The 14,793-nt window shown below is 46.1% G+C and overlaps 2 protein-coding genes across 2 annotated transcripts; one reads left to right on the top strand and one right to left on the bottom strand.

Annotated features, from left to right (window-relative positions):
- Nucleotides 1–3,646: 3,646 nt before the first annotated feature.
- Nucleotides 3,647–6,816, top strand: c9 (complement component 9). The gene is made up of 11 exons (XM_003965268.3): nucleotides 3,647–3,803; nucleotides 3,881–3,971; nucleotides 4,137–4,287; nucleotides 4,370–4,511; nucleotides 4,647–4,785; nucleotides 4,866–5,087; nucleotides 5,157–5,397; nucleotides 5,487–5,618; nucleotides 5,753–5,928; nucleotides 6,093–6,327; nucleotides 6,427–6,816. Exons 1-11 carry the CDS (start codon nucleotides 3,730–3,732, stop codon nucleotides 6,582–6,584), a joined length of 1,761 nt encoding a protein of 586 aa, XP_003965317.1. The 5' UTR covers nucleotides 3,647–3,729; the 3' UTR covers nucleotides 6,585–6,816.
- A 3,418-nt stretch (nucleotides 6,817–10,234) lies between these two features.
- Nucleotides 10,235–11,836, bottom strand: gas1b (growth arrest-specific 1b). The gene has a single exon (XM_011604700.2). The coding sequence runs from the start codon at nucleotides 11,409–11,411 to the stop codon at nucleotides 10,659–10,661; it is 753 nt and encodes a 250-aa protein (XP_011603002.2). The 5' UTR covers nucleotides 11,412–11,836; the 3' UTR covers nucleotides 10,235–10,658.
- Nucleotides 11,837–14,793: the final 2,957 nt, after the last annotated feature.

The raw sequence follows: 14,793 nt of genomic DNA on the forward strand, positions 1-14,793 counted from the left end.
TAAGCTGGCAGGAGTCTGTGTCCGAGTTCTTCCGCAACCTAAAACCCGAGCTTGCCACAATGATATTGCAGTTTTATCAGGTAATTTTGATGTGTGTCGCAGCTGTACACGGAGCACTACTGAAGGCCCAGGTGTGAAATGCACGGCCGCCACTGGTTGGGGGGGATCGGATCTTTCGTTCTGCTGTTATTTTCGTGGGATTTTTGCATTAAAATGACTTTGACGTTTCTGTTTGGGCCGTTTTCATGGCAACCACGTGTGACTTGAACTCAGGTAACGCAGGTGCAATTAATCCAATCATCAAGGCTCCGCCCATTTAGGGACGCGTGAAACCTCTGACGTTATGACCTTTGACATTTTCCCCTTTTATTCAGTTAATCAGGGGTGCACAAATCAGTTTCATTTTCATATTTCATTTCATTTTTTGTAGATAATTGTTAACAATCCTTGATTATTCTTTTTATTTTCTGAGAAGAAACTACTGTATATTGTAGTAGATTTTGAAGCTGTATGAAAAATTTCCCCACATTGAAACAATGATGCAATTTTTCAATGGATATCATTTAATGTACAAAGCTCCTTTATCTTAATTTCAGGGACCTGAGCCCAACATCAACAGAAGAGCATCAAAAAGTTGAAAATTGCTAATGCAGTGCTTTTTTTTCCTTGTGAAAGAGGTAGTGTGTGGCACTCTCACAATTACAGCAAACTTCTCGCTGGAAACGGGTCATCAACTTCCTCAGAATAAATGTCTGTTTTGCTCTCGATAACATAGTGATTCAGCTACGTAATGACAGTTTCTGTGTTTGTGGTTGGGGATGCTGAAACGCCACTTATGATATTCCCGGGAAGAAAATGTCGAACCTACACAGGAAGCGTTTTGTTCCGTGTTTGCTGAAGCATCAGGACACGTCTGCTGGGATAATTAAAAGACTAACTGTGTACACATGAGCCTCAATTAGAAGAAAGGAGTCTAGTCTCCCATCACCAGGAGAAATAACCTAGAAAATAGCAAGATTTAGAACAAAATTAGCCATCTATGTACTTACAATCCCTGACATCTGCCCGCTTTCATCGGCTGGTGGGTTTCAGTTCTGCATTTCTGTGTGTTTTACTCAAATAGCAGACCAGATATTATCTTCAGTGCATCATAAACACACTGGAGCCGATAAGCCAACAATACTCTGTGATAAAGTTGCCCCTGCCTAAGTAGCCCTGAACATTTCCTGGTTATGTCTAGACTCTTGCCACAGGTTGGGAGGTTTTAAGGAGAAGAGTAATAAAACTGTTTCACTTTTGACTTGTCTAACTTTGGGGTGCTTTTGTCCTGAAACGTGTGTTCTGTGCGTCCCCGCTAAAATGCTACGTCACTCTTTACACTGCAGAAAAGCAGCCGTGCAAAGTCAGATTTCCACATCCTGCATGGCTGCCTCAGTAAAACAGAGTAACCGTTTCCTCCAGAACATCTGCTTGTCAAACCTCCACCCGAGTGAGCAAAGCAACAATAAATTAAATGTTAGCATTCCAAACTATCGTTCTGCTCTTCTGACCAACTGCCACGTGACAGCAGCTGCCTGCATCAGCTACATCTGTCCCTGCTCCCCCCGGCTCCCCCTCCATCGTTATGAGAGACGTAGTGAAGAAATCTTCATTATTCTACATGTTTTAGGCTGACGAAAAGCAAAGGGGCCAGAGGAAGGACGTCCTTCCTGCTCTGTATCTCATGTCTGCTGACAGAAGCTGTTTTTTTAAGTGACGAACCCCTTAGAGTACAGATTACAAAATAGCTAAGAGCATTATTTCCCAAATCTTCCTCATATATATACTCTATTTTAGTCATTTGTTAATACTGAAATTGCAGTTACAGGTTGAGATGCATTTTTATGCACGATTACACTTCGTTCATCGATTCAAAATTTATCCATTTCGATATTTAACGGCCAAAAATTAAATGGATTTAATCAGAGACCTCAGCCATGCTACAGACAAATCAAGGGATTCACTGTCAAGATCTGGGTCTTGCAAAACCTCCCTAAAGGTTCTAATAGAACTTCCTGGTACCCTTATGATCAAAAGGAAAAAGGAAAGGGGACTCAAGAGATGGCACAAGCCCACAGTCAGCACTTGCACATTAAACTTTTTTTTTAAATGATAAAATGCTGACAGAGACACTTTAATGGGAACTGGTCTTTTCAGATTATGACAGGAAGTCCAGAATCCAAACATCAGGCATTTAGGGCAGGAATCCTGGAAGCTCACAGCAGAACAGTTAGCAGCTTATCTGCGGTCCGTAATTGAGCATCTCTCTTCTCCCAAAGGCCTCTGCTGCTCTTTCAGAATGCAAAACATGGATAAATCACAGGACAGCCATCCAATGTTGACGTGCCAGCCAGTCAATTCCACGCAAACTCCCATGAATCACAGTAAGAAAGCTGCAAAAGGTGTTCAAAATCCACCTCCTTAAAGTGGAAAGCTCGTGTCGTAAGAAGCCTTACCTAGCCTCTTGTTTCCTGAGAACGCTGGGAGGAAACTGCAAATACTTCATAAAAGTGGCAACCTAAGCGCATATTTGTGCCTCTCCAGCAGGCCATGACCACATATCCCCTTTGACTACCCCGGCCTCTGCTTGATAAAGGGGAAAGAACCGGGACAGGGCAGACCCCAGATTGACTCCGGAGGCCTCGGGGAAAACTTCTGACCGTGTTTATGTAAGTCAGCAGAAAATACTGGAGAGAAACAGCAGTTTCACAATCACCGACAGTAAAAGGGAGCCAGTCGCTCCCAAACCTCTGTGAATCACCTGATCAGACATGATTCCGTGGCCCGATCATGATCCTATTAAGCACAGAACACTTTTAAAACTCACACCCTGTCCTGAACCTTGTGTTTCTCCCTTCCTTCGGATTCAGTCCCCTCCTTTGAAGAGCAAAGCAGACTCAGCGAAAGCCTCCCAGATCACATGACAGGTCATTAGGTGCAACCATTTATAGCTTCCTGAGCATTGTGCAAGGCTTCAGATCAGTTCTTTTGAAACGCTCGACGACTACGAATGCAGATGTAGATGATTTGGATTTACATTTTGAACCGTTGCCTCGTGTTAAACACAAACCGTGTGTTCCTGTGACGGACAAGCCAATGCAGAAGTAAAGACCACTTCAATGTTGCCATCTTGTGGGCGAAAACTTTCACTTCAGATGCTCCAGACCTCTGGCATGTCCTGTTACTGATTAATGAAACATATCTCTCCTTTTTATTTCCAGTTAGTGTCCCAATGTTAGACAGCGACCCAGATGTACCATGGACATGTTGTGTCAAGATTGCCTCTTTCAATATTTGCTGTGCTTTGCAAGTGAATGCGCTCAAATCGTTGCACAATTCCGGAAATGCCATAGTTATCAAAGTGTCTCTAATTAGCACCAGTAGCTCGCCACACAAACCAGTATCAGATGGGTGGATAGCTCATCATTTGCACGGCTTAATATGCTTGTTGGAGATATTTTTGTGAAGGATTAAACATCCCGGGCAAGTGTCACAATTCCTACACCGTCGACTCTGATTTGGGAGTTTCCCGGTATTGAATTGACATTGCGGCAACTAAAAATCCATAATGTTGACTTTGATGACAAAAACATTGACAAGCTGCTGATTGGTAATAATTGACAGGGGGTTAGCTTAAAAGTGCAAGAAAGGACTCACAAACAACTGCATTTGTCTCTTCCGAGGGTCACCATGAGGACTGAGGCCGCTCTCCAGCTGGGCTTCTGTGCCCTGTGTGTTATGCTAGCACTTCTGGGAGAAGGGATGTACGTATTCTGCGTTTAAGGACAGCGTTCCATTGCAACGTCACGATTTACTGAGTTATATCGTGCCGTTATTCCAGGGGACGCGAACTTCCCGATCCCCCGGCAGTAAATTGTGTTTGGAGCCGCTGGGCCCCATGGAGTTCCTGCGATCCTTGCACCAACACCAGGGTAAGCCCACAAAACACTTTCAGAAAGTCCAAGTAGCAGTTTGAATATTTGGACTGCTCCACACGAGATCCTGTCATCATTAGCAGCCTGCTGAGTGGCTCCTGCTCTCATTTCTCCTCCATGAACGCATCCTGCCTCCCTGTCATATAACCTTGTGACCCGCAGAGACGTTCTCGGGGTGTGGAAGTCTTTGGCCAGTTTGCTGGAATTGCCTGCCAGGGTTCGGTGGGAGACCGAGAGTACTGTATAACAAATGCTAAATGTAACCTACCGCCTCCCCGCGAGTGCTCTGACTCAGAGTTCCAATGCGAGTCAGGTAATTCATATCCTATTAAATCGCCTCCGTATGGCGCACTGCTACTTTGGGGCCTGATCCGTTACGCCTAAACTGCACACAGGCTCCTGCATCAAGTTGAGATTAAAGTGCAACGGCGACTATGACTGTGAGGACGGTTCTGATGAGGACTGTGAACCTTTGCGGAAAACTTGTCCTCCGACAGTCCTCGACACGAATGAGCAAGGCAGGACCGCAGGATACGGGTATGACAGATCACCTCAAGTGTTGGACTTTGGCTAGGCCTAACCCTAATTCCTAACCCTAACCCAGCACTGACGAGGAACATTTTAGTGTAAAATGCAGAGCAGAGATTGACCATCTGGACTGATTTCCACCAGGATCAACATTTTGGGTGCAGATCCTCGAATGAACCCCTTTAATAATGATTTCTTCAACGGAAGATGTGACAAAGTGAGGAACCCAAACACCTTGCAGCTCGACAGACTTCCCTGGAATATTGGTGTGCTCAACTATCAGGTGAGTCCCTCTCGTCTTTGGAATGAACCCCGGAAAATTCAATTGTGACCAGGAAGGCTTCAGGGAATGTGTCGTTTCAGACTCTGGTGGAAGAGACCGCCTCCAGGGAAATCTACGAAGACTCGTACAGCCTCCTGAGGGAGATGTTGAAGGAGATGAGCATCAAAGTCGATGCGGGACTTTCCTTTAAGTTCAAGTCCACGGAGCCCTCCATGTCGAATAACTCCCTGAAACTGGATGCCAGCCTGGAATATGAGAAGAAAACAATGATAAAAGACGTGTCCGAGTTGACCAACATTAAGGTACGCGAGACAGGCCGCACACTGCTGCTGTAGATGAGCATCCTGACTAACGCTATCTGTCGCACTCAGAATAAGAGTTTCATGCGCGTGAAGGGCAGACTACAACTGAGCACCTACAGGATGCGCTCCCATCAACTCCAGGTAGCCGATGAATTTGTGGCGCACGTTAAATCTTTGCCTCTTGAGTATGAAAAGGGAATCTACTACGCCTTTCTGGAGGACTATGGAACCCACTACACGAAAAATGGAAAATCCGGTGGTGAATATGAGCTGGTCTATGTCCTCAACCAAGACACCATCAAGGCCAAAAGTAAAGCGCACCCCTGTTTGAAACGCACTTTTAGCCGCGTTCGATTTATTTCCCACTGACGTTTTAATTCTGACGTCATAATTCTGCAGATCTGACAGAGAGGAAGATACAAGAATGCCTCAAAATCGGCATCGAAGCCGAATTTGCCACCACATCGGTCCAGGACGGAAAGGCACACGCCAAATTAAACAAGTGCGACGATGTGACCACAAAAAGCCAAGGTTGGTTTTCTCCCCTTCCCGTCAGACTCGGGAATTCTTGCTCGCAACGACATCGTTTCCCGAAAACGAACGTTGGCGTCGTGATCTCTCAAGTGTGGAAAGCTGTTCAAAGGGGCTCCTCTGTCGCCACGCAGGTGACGTTGAGGGAAAAGCAGTGGTGGACAACGTGATGACATCAGTCAAAGGGGGCAGTCTGGAAAGTGCAGTGACCATGAGGGCAAAACTGAATAAGGAAGGGGTGATGGACATTGCTACGTATCAGAACTGGGCACGCACCATCGCTAGCGCTCCGGCATTGATAAACAGTGAGGTAGGAACACCCGAGATGTGACAAGCCTCTATTTTATTTATTAATTTTTTTAATTAAAACTTATTTCAATGAGCTACCCGCAGAATTGCTATAGCACAGCGTTAGCTTTGTGGTCAATAACAAGCAATTTCCCGAAGCTGAAAATCTCATGCGATTCCTGACAGCCTGAGCCCATCTACATGTTAATTCCAACCGACATCCCGGGCGCAAACTCCAGGATAGCCAACCTGAAACAGGCTACGGCGGACTACGTGGCCGAGTACAACGTGTGCAAGTGCAGGCCGTGTCACAACGGAGGGACCCTTGCTCTCCTGGATGGAAAGTGCATCTGCATGTGTAGCAACCTGTTTGAAGGCCTGGGGTGTCAGAACTTCAAGGGGGATAAAGCAAGGGTGCCGGGTAAGTACCGGGAGCCAGTGGAGGGAGATACCGGTGTGATCGATGTCCCGACTTTTGACTTGCTCGGATCTGAACTGCACGATCTCTAATGTTCTGCAGCTGCAAGACCTGCTGTCACCCAGGAAGGTAACTGGTCATGCTGGTCCAGCTGGTCCAACTGTCAAGGACAGAAGCGCAGCAGGACACGCTACTGTAACACGGAGGGGGTCCTCGGAGCGGAGTGCAGGGGGGAAATCAGAAGTGAAGAATACTGCTGAACAGTCCACATTGATTTCTTTTTAAATTGCAAAATGTCTCTCAGACACATGAAAGTTAAAGGAACGTAAATCTGCAGGAAAGGCTGAGAAAAACAGAGCCACCCTCTGGTCGGTAGGGGGTAATACAAGTCAGAAAACAGAGTTAATTTAATAGCAAATTGTCATTTTAAGTCTCTCAGTTCTACACTTTTGCATTGACATGAATGTAAATAAACTTCCAGCCCCTCAAACATGCAGTTTTGTGGTGTTCACATCGCATCGATTGTCTAAAATGAGCTCTGTTGACCTGAATCTGCCTAAAATGTTTAGTTTAAAAGCATTTATGTCACAAAGCGATGAAATGACCTGCCTTTGTCAATACATGCGAGAGCGCCGCTTTCATCTGCGGCATTCCGTGTGGAATAATTTTGCTTTTAAGAGCACGACACATTCCGGCTGACAACGCAAATGAAAACCAGATGAGGCGAAGCAGGCTGGAGAGAAAACGGAGATGATAAATGATCATGAAGGCAAAACATTAAACAGTGTCTAGATTCTATGATTCCAGTTGTCAGAGGACATTCTGGATGGTGTATACATCACTCATTCATCAATAATGGCTCACAAGCTCAGTTGCTAATGGGCTTAAATGCTTCTAAATGCATATTTGTGTTATTACTTGATACTTTTGGTGGATGTGCTTGAAACGCGGCTGCTCCCTTTTCCCCTTCAATAGCAAAACCTGAAAGATTAAATGTCTGTGCTCGGTGGGGGTGGATGAATGTAAACTTGAGGGGTAACCGCTGGGGTTGGTGCCCCCCGGGCTTCTAAGATGTCAGCATAATAGAGTAAAACTCTGGGACCTTATTGAGCTCCAGGGAGACCCCATTGACTCCAGACAGCAACCCAGGCTCAGGCCATTCTCTTAGCCCAAAATCTTTTGTTGCACCTCTAACTGAACCATTTGGGGAAAAATAATGAACCCCGCTCTGTCGATGGACTCTTGGGCTAATATTTACTCGCGTGAGCGTGTGGAGCTTTACCGGGGATGGAATGAGTGGAATTAAGGAGCAGAAAATGTTCCATTTTTGCTCACGTTGACGGCAGAAGCTCTCTTGCTTGTGACTTATTTTTGATATTTGTTCCCAAAACTAATTTCTTTTAGGCTTTTCAGTCAAAAGATGAATTGGCCATTCCTGTAAATAAACATCACAGAAATATATTCAAACATCATTTAAGCAGAAACACTTTCAGTCGTTCAGTTAATGCTAAAAAGCCAATTTCTCATCTCTGCTTTTCCTGCTGCCAAAAAAGGTGAATATTTCTGACCAAATCAATGAAAGTGAGTGAAAGGAGCTCTGTCATTCTTATATGCCTGGACACAATTGGACCCCCCCCCCCCCCCCCCCCCCGCAGGGTCACTAAAGGCATTGAGGGTTTAGAGGGCTGCCACGGCAGATTACTTCACACAGCTGTCTCCGCACCGTGCAAATGAAGTTACGGCCCCTCAGCGGCTGTGTTTTTGTGTTCCTGACTCCCCCCTCGGTGTTTTTCTCACCTTTAAAAACTTTCCATCTGCATTCTGCTCCCACACAGTTGGGGGAGGGGGGGTCCGTGAGAGTGAAGCCAAGCAAAACACAGATAAGGAAGGAATCGATCAGCTCGGTTGATGAAATGCCCCATTTTTTGCCTCATTATTCAGCTTTAATTCTCTTCTGTGACGCTCATCCCAGCAAGGCCGCTTCCCTATGCCGGACCCCCTCCCCCACCGGGCCTCCATCATAAATCAACCCCTCCTCCACTTTTCCCACCTCTCTGAAAAGACCCGGGTGCTGCAGTCCACAGGTCCACCTCCGATTATTGTGGGTCACTGGGGTTTGTTCCCTTCACGCTTCTTTCAGTTTTTCTTCGATTTATTGACAATCACAATGCAAATGCAGCCCAGTTTGGGCTGAAACAGCTCAAAGTGGGGAAACAAACAAACATTAAGCTCTGCCAGCCTCAGCAAAGCTGTGTTCTGGAGCCATTAATCTAATTTTAATGGAATTCCTTATAATCGCAGGAAAGTTTTTAAGTCTTTGGGATTACTTCTTAAAAGTCCTCTCGGTGCTGAACAACGTTTGATAATAAATGATAAACCAGCTCATTAGATGTCAGCGGAGTGCACTTGTTTTTTCGCAGTGACATCATCACATCTGGTGTTGATGAGGATGCAGGACACAACGTTTTGACATATTTCAGAAACTCCAGGCTGTGTTTTTCCTCAGCTTCACAGCAGGTTTGCGTGAGGCCAACTGGTGCAGGACTAAGCTAGAATCTGCTTTTCACTTGCGGGTGGGGGGGCCGGATTGTGTTGCAACTTTGAAAATACAAAAAATTCCGCTTTGACCTCGCTTCGTTATTTTTTTTGCGGTGGCGCTAAACCCGACTGCCAACTCACTGAAACGTGCGCTGCTTTCACGTTCGCTGCGTGGCCCCCGAGGCACTGCGGCGGCGCAGGCATTTCTGTGGGCATCACACACACACACCGGTGATCGAAACGGTTAACGGCGATTCCACGCTGGGCCGCCTGTTTTTCCTTAATGTAACCAGGAAAGAATGAAGGCCTCGAGGCGGGGGGGTGGAGGGAGGCCGGCCGAGCATCTGTCTGAGTTATAACGAGGCAAATTTAATGATGTTCTGGTCCCTTTCTCCAAAAGCCTCAGTCGACTCCTCTGTTACTGTGAGTTTGTGTGTGTGTGTGTGTGTGTGGAAGGGGGGGGGGGTGGGGTAACATTCCCATTTTCCAATGGTGCCAAAAGTTAATTGAAAACATTTCAGGGCAAAGTATGGTCTGGGGCCCCTCATATCGCTCTCCTCCTTTCATTATCCTCAACAATAATAATAAAGGCATTACAATTATTAGTAGCGGGAAGAGGAGGCTGGACTCAAAGAGACAGTGGGGGAGCCTGGAAACGGATCTTGGAAACTATCACCGCAGATTCAGAAGACCACCAAACAAGTAAATGTTGCTGAGATGGAGCCTCATCAAGAGTTTGTTCAGGCAACGTGACCAAATTCTCCCCTGCTTTCCATCAAGGCCCCCTCCCGATGCTCCAGCCCTGGCTGAAAAGGATGGATGGAAGAAAAGGAGGAATGAAGTGCCCCCGCATTGTGCTGCCGCGCCATTGTGTATTTTGTATCTCCATAATAGAGGTGCCACTCGACTTCTCTTCCCCTCAATGGGCTGGAGGGCCCATCCCTGGTGCTGCAAAAGCAACATGGCTGCCATCGCCAGTTTGGAGAGCCGTCACCCTCACTGACAGGGGCTTTGATGAGGCGCCGACTCCCCCGAAACGCACAACACAGGCGTGTAACCAGTCACTATCGTTGGTAATTACAACTGCCTTCTAAACTGAAACTTATTTCTCTTTTTTAAATACAACAAAATAACCGTAAAGGTCCAGCAAAGAATCCAAAACCATGTTTAAGATAATTCTAAGAAAGCTGGTGCGAGTTGTTCGGCATGCCTACGGTGGCCTGGAGCTGACGTGTTTGGGTTGAGAACAGATATTAATCTCTTTTCAATCTGCCTTCTAACCACAAAAATGTCACATATTTACCCTTTATTAGCATCTCTGTGCTACCGCAGAGCTAGTGTTGGTAAGATAGTCACACTAATATCCAAATGGATCCTTTAAAAGTCCAATTTATTGTAAATACACTGTACAGCACACCCTTTCTTATGGGTTTAAACATATTGCTGTGGTTACCATCTACTTGGGCTTTTATTGATGGGTGTGGCCTGAAAAACACCCCTAAAGAAAACTGTTGTACTTCCACATCATGCAACACATAATCAAACAGTACACACACATAATCTCCCTCTGCGGGCCCCATAAAATAAGCCAAATATTCACACAGTGCAAAACAAAGTTTAGAAATCTGTATAAAGTGGCCTTTCAGGCTTAATTATTTTTTCAAAAGCTGAAACATAATCGGAACTTCAGCGCCTCCACACTAGTGAACAGACCGAGAATAGTGTAAGAATCTGCACCACAATGACAGCAACACAACTCCAGAGGCCGTGTTGACTCACGCAACGCGCCGTGCGTTTCAGATTAATCTGCTGGAAAACAACACACTGGCCGCTATGACACTAAACCCAAGGTGAGAAGGTCTGGAGTCACTGGAGTTCTCTGCGTATTCCTCCTGCTCCACGTAATCATCCTCAGAATCCTCCTCAGCGTCCGAAAAGCCGCTCCCCGCAAACCCGTCGATGGGGTTGGAGCAGAAAGTCTTCATGCTGGCTTTTATATACTCGCAGATGTTCCTCTCCGCGCCGTCGCACACGCATGTGTCCAGCTGCTGCGCCTTCGGGATGGAGCGCATGTCGGCGATCACCCTGCGGCACTCCTCCGTGCACCTCTCCCCTCCGAAAAGTTTCCTGCAGTGGAACAAATAATCCTTCATGGAGGAGCTGCAGGAGGGATCCGTCTCGCACTGCAGGCGGGCCTCCGTGCAGCCCATGGTGCGGGTTCGCGGCAGGCACGGTTCGATGGCTTGCTTCGCGCTCCTGCAGACGGGATCCAGGGCGCAGTCGCAGTCCTCCAGAGCAGGGCCGCTCTGGGTTCGGTTGAGCTGGATCAGAGAGGATATGCAGTGGCTTGGACACTTCTTATGCTCCCCGCTGATGACAGCGGCGCAGGCGTACAGATACTGGTCGTACGCGTAATGACACTCCGGGTCTCCGTGGCACTTCAGGATGGCTTTCCAACAGACCAGACGGCGGCTGTGGTTGGGTGATCCGACACAGAAGCCGGGAAGCAGGATCAGTACGGTGCAAATCCAAACCGCCGCCCGCTCCATCAATCTGGCACAGATTGAAATTCTCAAGATTCGATCGGAAAAATGTCGGACCTCAGCAAAACCAGGTTATTCCCAGACGGTTTCATGGTTTTGGAGATGGTTAGTGAAGCGCCAGAGCGTGCAGGACCTTTCTGGCGTTGTCTGCGCGACATGTTAGGATTTCAAGAGTATCTCCAACTCTTCAGTAAGTCCCAGCTGGACTTTTGAGAGCTCCAGATTTGCAGAACAAACACGGAACCGGTCAAGTGTTGATAGTTCCAAAACGTCAACCGTAAAACGCTTTTCCGGGGCTGGATTCAAAGAAGAAAAGTAAGTCAAAACTTCCAGTTTGCATCCACTCTGATGTGCATCAGCTTTATGATGGGACCGTGCAGAGGTGGGCGGGTTCGGCTGCTAATAAAGCTGCGTCCTATTGGTCTGAGCTGGCGTGGTTCTGACGTCACGGCGCGGTGACGTAACGATAGATAGATAGATAGATAGATAGATAGATAGATAGATAGATAGATAGATAGATAGATAGATAGATAGATAGATAGATAGATAGATATTTCATTTAAAACAGGTTATTTATATTTACCATAGGCGCAAAGAATCGATTTTCAGGGGAATAACAACTAAACATTTGGTGTTTTCACACATTCTGTGGTGATAAATCGAAATGAGGCGGCACTTTACCTTTTGGTACATGAACTACTTCCTAACAATAACATCACAAGTGTGTGAACAGGAACCGACTCCAAGACATCCCATATAGTCAGCCGTGAAGGAGTGTGACATACAAGAGGAGGAGGAGGAGGAGTAGAAGGAGGAGGAGGATGAAGCTGCTTTTGAAAGAGAGAAACTGACTATTCTGACCTCCTTGGCAAACAATGACAACCAATGGCCTGACAGCCTGATTCCAGGTTTCTATTGACAGTTAGTGCGTCAGTGCTGCTTCCGTTTCTATTAATTTGGCAATGATGCTCCCAAAAAACTGAAAAAGTTTATAATGGATGTTAAAAAGTCAAGAAAACAAAGAAAGGGGATTTTTAGAGGGTGGAAATGTAACTGAGAGGTTATGAAATGTATTCCGTCATGTTTAATTGGTCAAATGACGTTATTGCCTATAAATATGTCACATTATCGCCGCCAACTGGATGGAATGCGCATTACTGATAGTGAACCAACATATGTATAATATATATAACATAACAACATATTAAATCAGCATTTGCAGTTTAGATTGTCCCCACCACACAATCATGGTTGCAACACATCCTGTTACTGGTATAAACTCAAACCTCAGCATGTTGTCTCATACAAATGAAGAATAAAACAGTCCATACACTCATATCTGTCAGTTGAAACCAGTTTAGATTCATATTTAAGGCTCGAAAGACTCTCCAGCCAGTTCAGACAAATACAGCACGAGTAAGAGGAATATGCAGCAGATCACATTTCTTCCATGCCTGATTCTTTGTGCTGTCGCAATCCAGAAATATTCCTAACTTTTCACCAAAGACCTCGGCAGCCTTACCCGATCTAATTGATTTCCCCATGTCTGCATGGACGTCAGTGGCGCCCGGGTGGCTGCGAATGTACCAGATCTCTTCCAGCACCTTTTGCCTCCTTCTGTGGATCCAACCCCCCTGCACAAACCCTCCCAGGTCAACTCATCCAGTTTTCACATCTGACAGACATATTCATGTCTTTCCACAGCTGCACCCCCCCAACAGAATCTGCAAAGGTCGAACAGTTCACTGAACTCCATGTCCTCCTGTGCTTCTGAGGTCAGCAACGTTTGTGCATTACTATGACACATCATGACCAAAGGGTGGCGATGCCACCAATTAAAAAAGCTCCCCACATGACATCCAAGCCCCGCTCAGACCAGACGGGCGTTTGTTTTCCTGGAGGAGTGTTTTTTACGAGCAGCAATGACCACCCAGCCCCCGAGAGCTAATAATGCTAAAACAATAAAGCGTCGAGCCAGTGATCACTCAGTCCCTTTTGCGTTCTGGGAGCGAAGGGAACCTCTAAATCTCTGGTCCCAGCGGAGATCCTGACTGAACTTCGACGGTCATGAGGAAAGACAGACTCAGGCATGTTAAGTACCTCTATGGTCCAATTTTAAAACCACGAAGAGAGCCTGGAATTGCAGCGGCAGCTGCCAAGAGAAATGGATTTGATTTTCATTACTTCAGTTTTCTCTGGAGCCTTCCTTTGTTTCTGTAGAAACTCCACCCGCATCATCTTAAAACTACATATTTACTGTACTTTTCTTGTTATTATATTGATCTATTTGCTCTTAGGAAATGATCATTTTCCCTCTGTTTTTTTTACAGATTAAACAAACCTATAATACATAAGAGTTGCCTGAGCAACTGTACTGTTTAGGTGAATCTGAAGATGATGTTCAGAGCAGGAACTTTGCCTCTCAGATATCCTTCGGATGTCCGGTGGGATGCTCTTCATGTTACTGTGATAACCCTGTGAGAAAATGGCTTTGTAGTATATCAGAGCTTTACTTACTTCAGTTAGCAGTGAGATCTAGGTAAACATTGTAGCGGGTCCCCCTCCATGTGTCCTAGCATGTTGCCTTTACCATGTTCCTACAGTAGCCCAGACGTGATCGATTCAGCAGCAGATCCCTGAGTAAATTCAAAACAACAAACATCTGGACTGGAAGGATTTGACTGAAATGATCCTGGAAACATCTGCTTTGTTCTGCTGAAGGTCCTGGGCTGGTTGAGGACAGCTATTGTGTGTTCTGGCTGTGCTGGATCCTACATGTTGAATATTAACATTCGCCTTGGCTGGAGTCCACGTCTGGCTTCTCTACTCTTACATTTTTATTACAACAAAAAGAACTGGCCCCAACATAAGGGAAAATCCCACAATTCACAACAGACTCAATATATCTGGAAAACACGTGTAGACACCCAACTGTCCTGGTTCTAGTCAAAGATAGGAGGTCGTCCCTGCAGTACGTCAAACCGAAGACTCTGCAGATGTCAGTTGACCTGTTGGATGGGTGAAACATCAGCTGGGAGTTCTTTGGGATGTACAGTGAAGTAGTATTTGGATTAGGCGTTAGCACGGTCAGGGTGGTCCGAGCTACAGCGCTTACACTAATGTTAAACAGGGGCTGTCACTGCGCTGAGACAAACCATGCTGACTGGCTCGAAAATGGAAGCCAGTGGGTGAAATCATGATGGCTGATGGGAAGATTTTCAGTACTTAAACCAAAAACCCCAACCCCAAAGACGACGACGCCAGGAGGATTTTTGACCTACTCAAACAATTAGGTCCAAGAAGACGCCTCCGTTGCGCAAAAGCAAAAGCAACTGTGTGCAAAAGCAACCTCAAAAAGGTTTCCATTCAATCTGGACATTTATAGAGC

Source organism: Takifugu rubripes, chromosome 6 (assembly GCF_901000725.2).
Source record: "Takifugu rubripes chromosome 6, fTakRub1.2, whole genome shotgun sequence".
Taxonomy (NCBI): Eukaryota; Metazoa; Chordata; class Actinopteri; order Tetraodontiformes; family Tetraodontidae; genus Takifugu; species Takifugu rubripes.

What these genes read in the sequence shown, in the direction of transcription:
- c9 (XM_003965268.3), top strand. Translation starts at nt 3,730, where the DNA reads ATGAGGACTGAGGCCGCTCTCCAGCTGGGCTTCTGTGCCCTGTGTGTT. An exon ending in AGAGTTCCAATGCGAGTCAG is followed by an intron (nt 4,288 to 4,369) that starts GTAATTCATATC and finishes AACTGCACACAG; the next exon opens with GCTCCTGCATCAAGTTGAGA. An exon ending in CGGCATTGATAAACAGTGAG is followed by an intron (nt 5,929 to 6,092) that starts GTAGGAACACCC and finishes GATTCCTGACAG; the next exon opens with CCTGAGCCCATCTACATGTT.
- gas1b (XM_011604700.2), bottom strand. Translation starts at nt 11,411, where the DNA reads ATGGAGCGGGCGGCGGTTTGGATTTGCACCGTACTGATCCTGCTTCCC.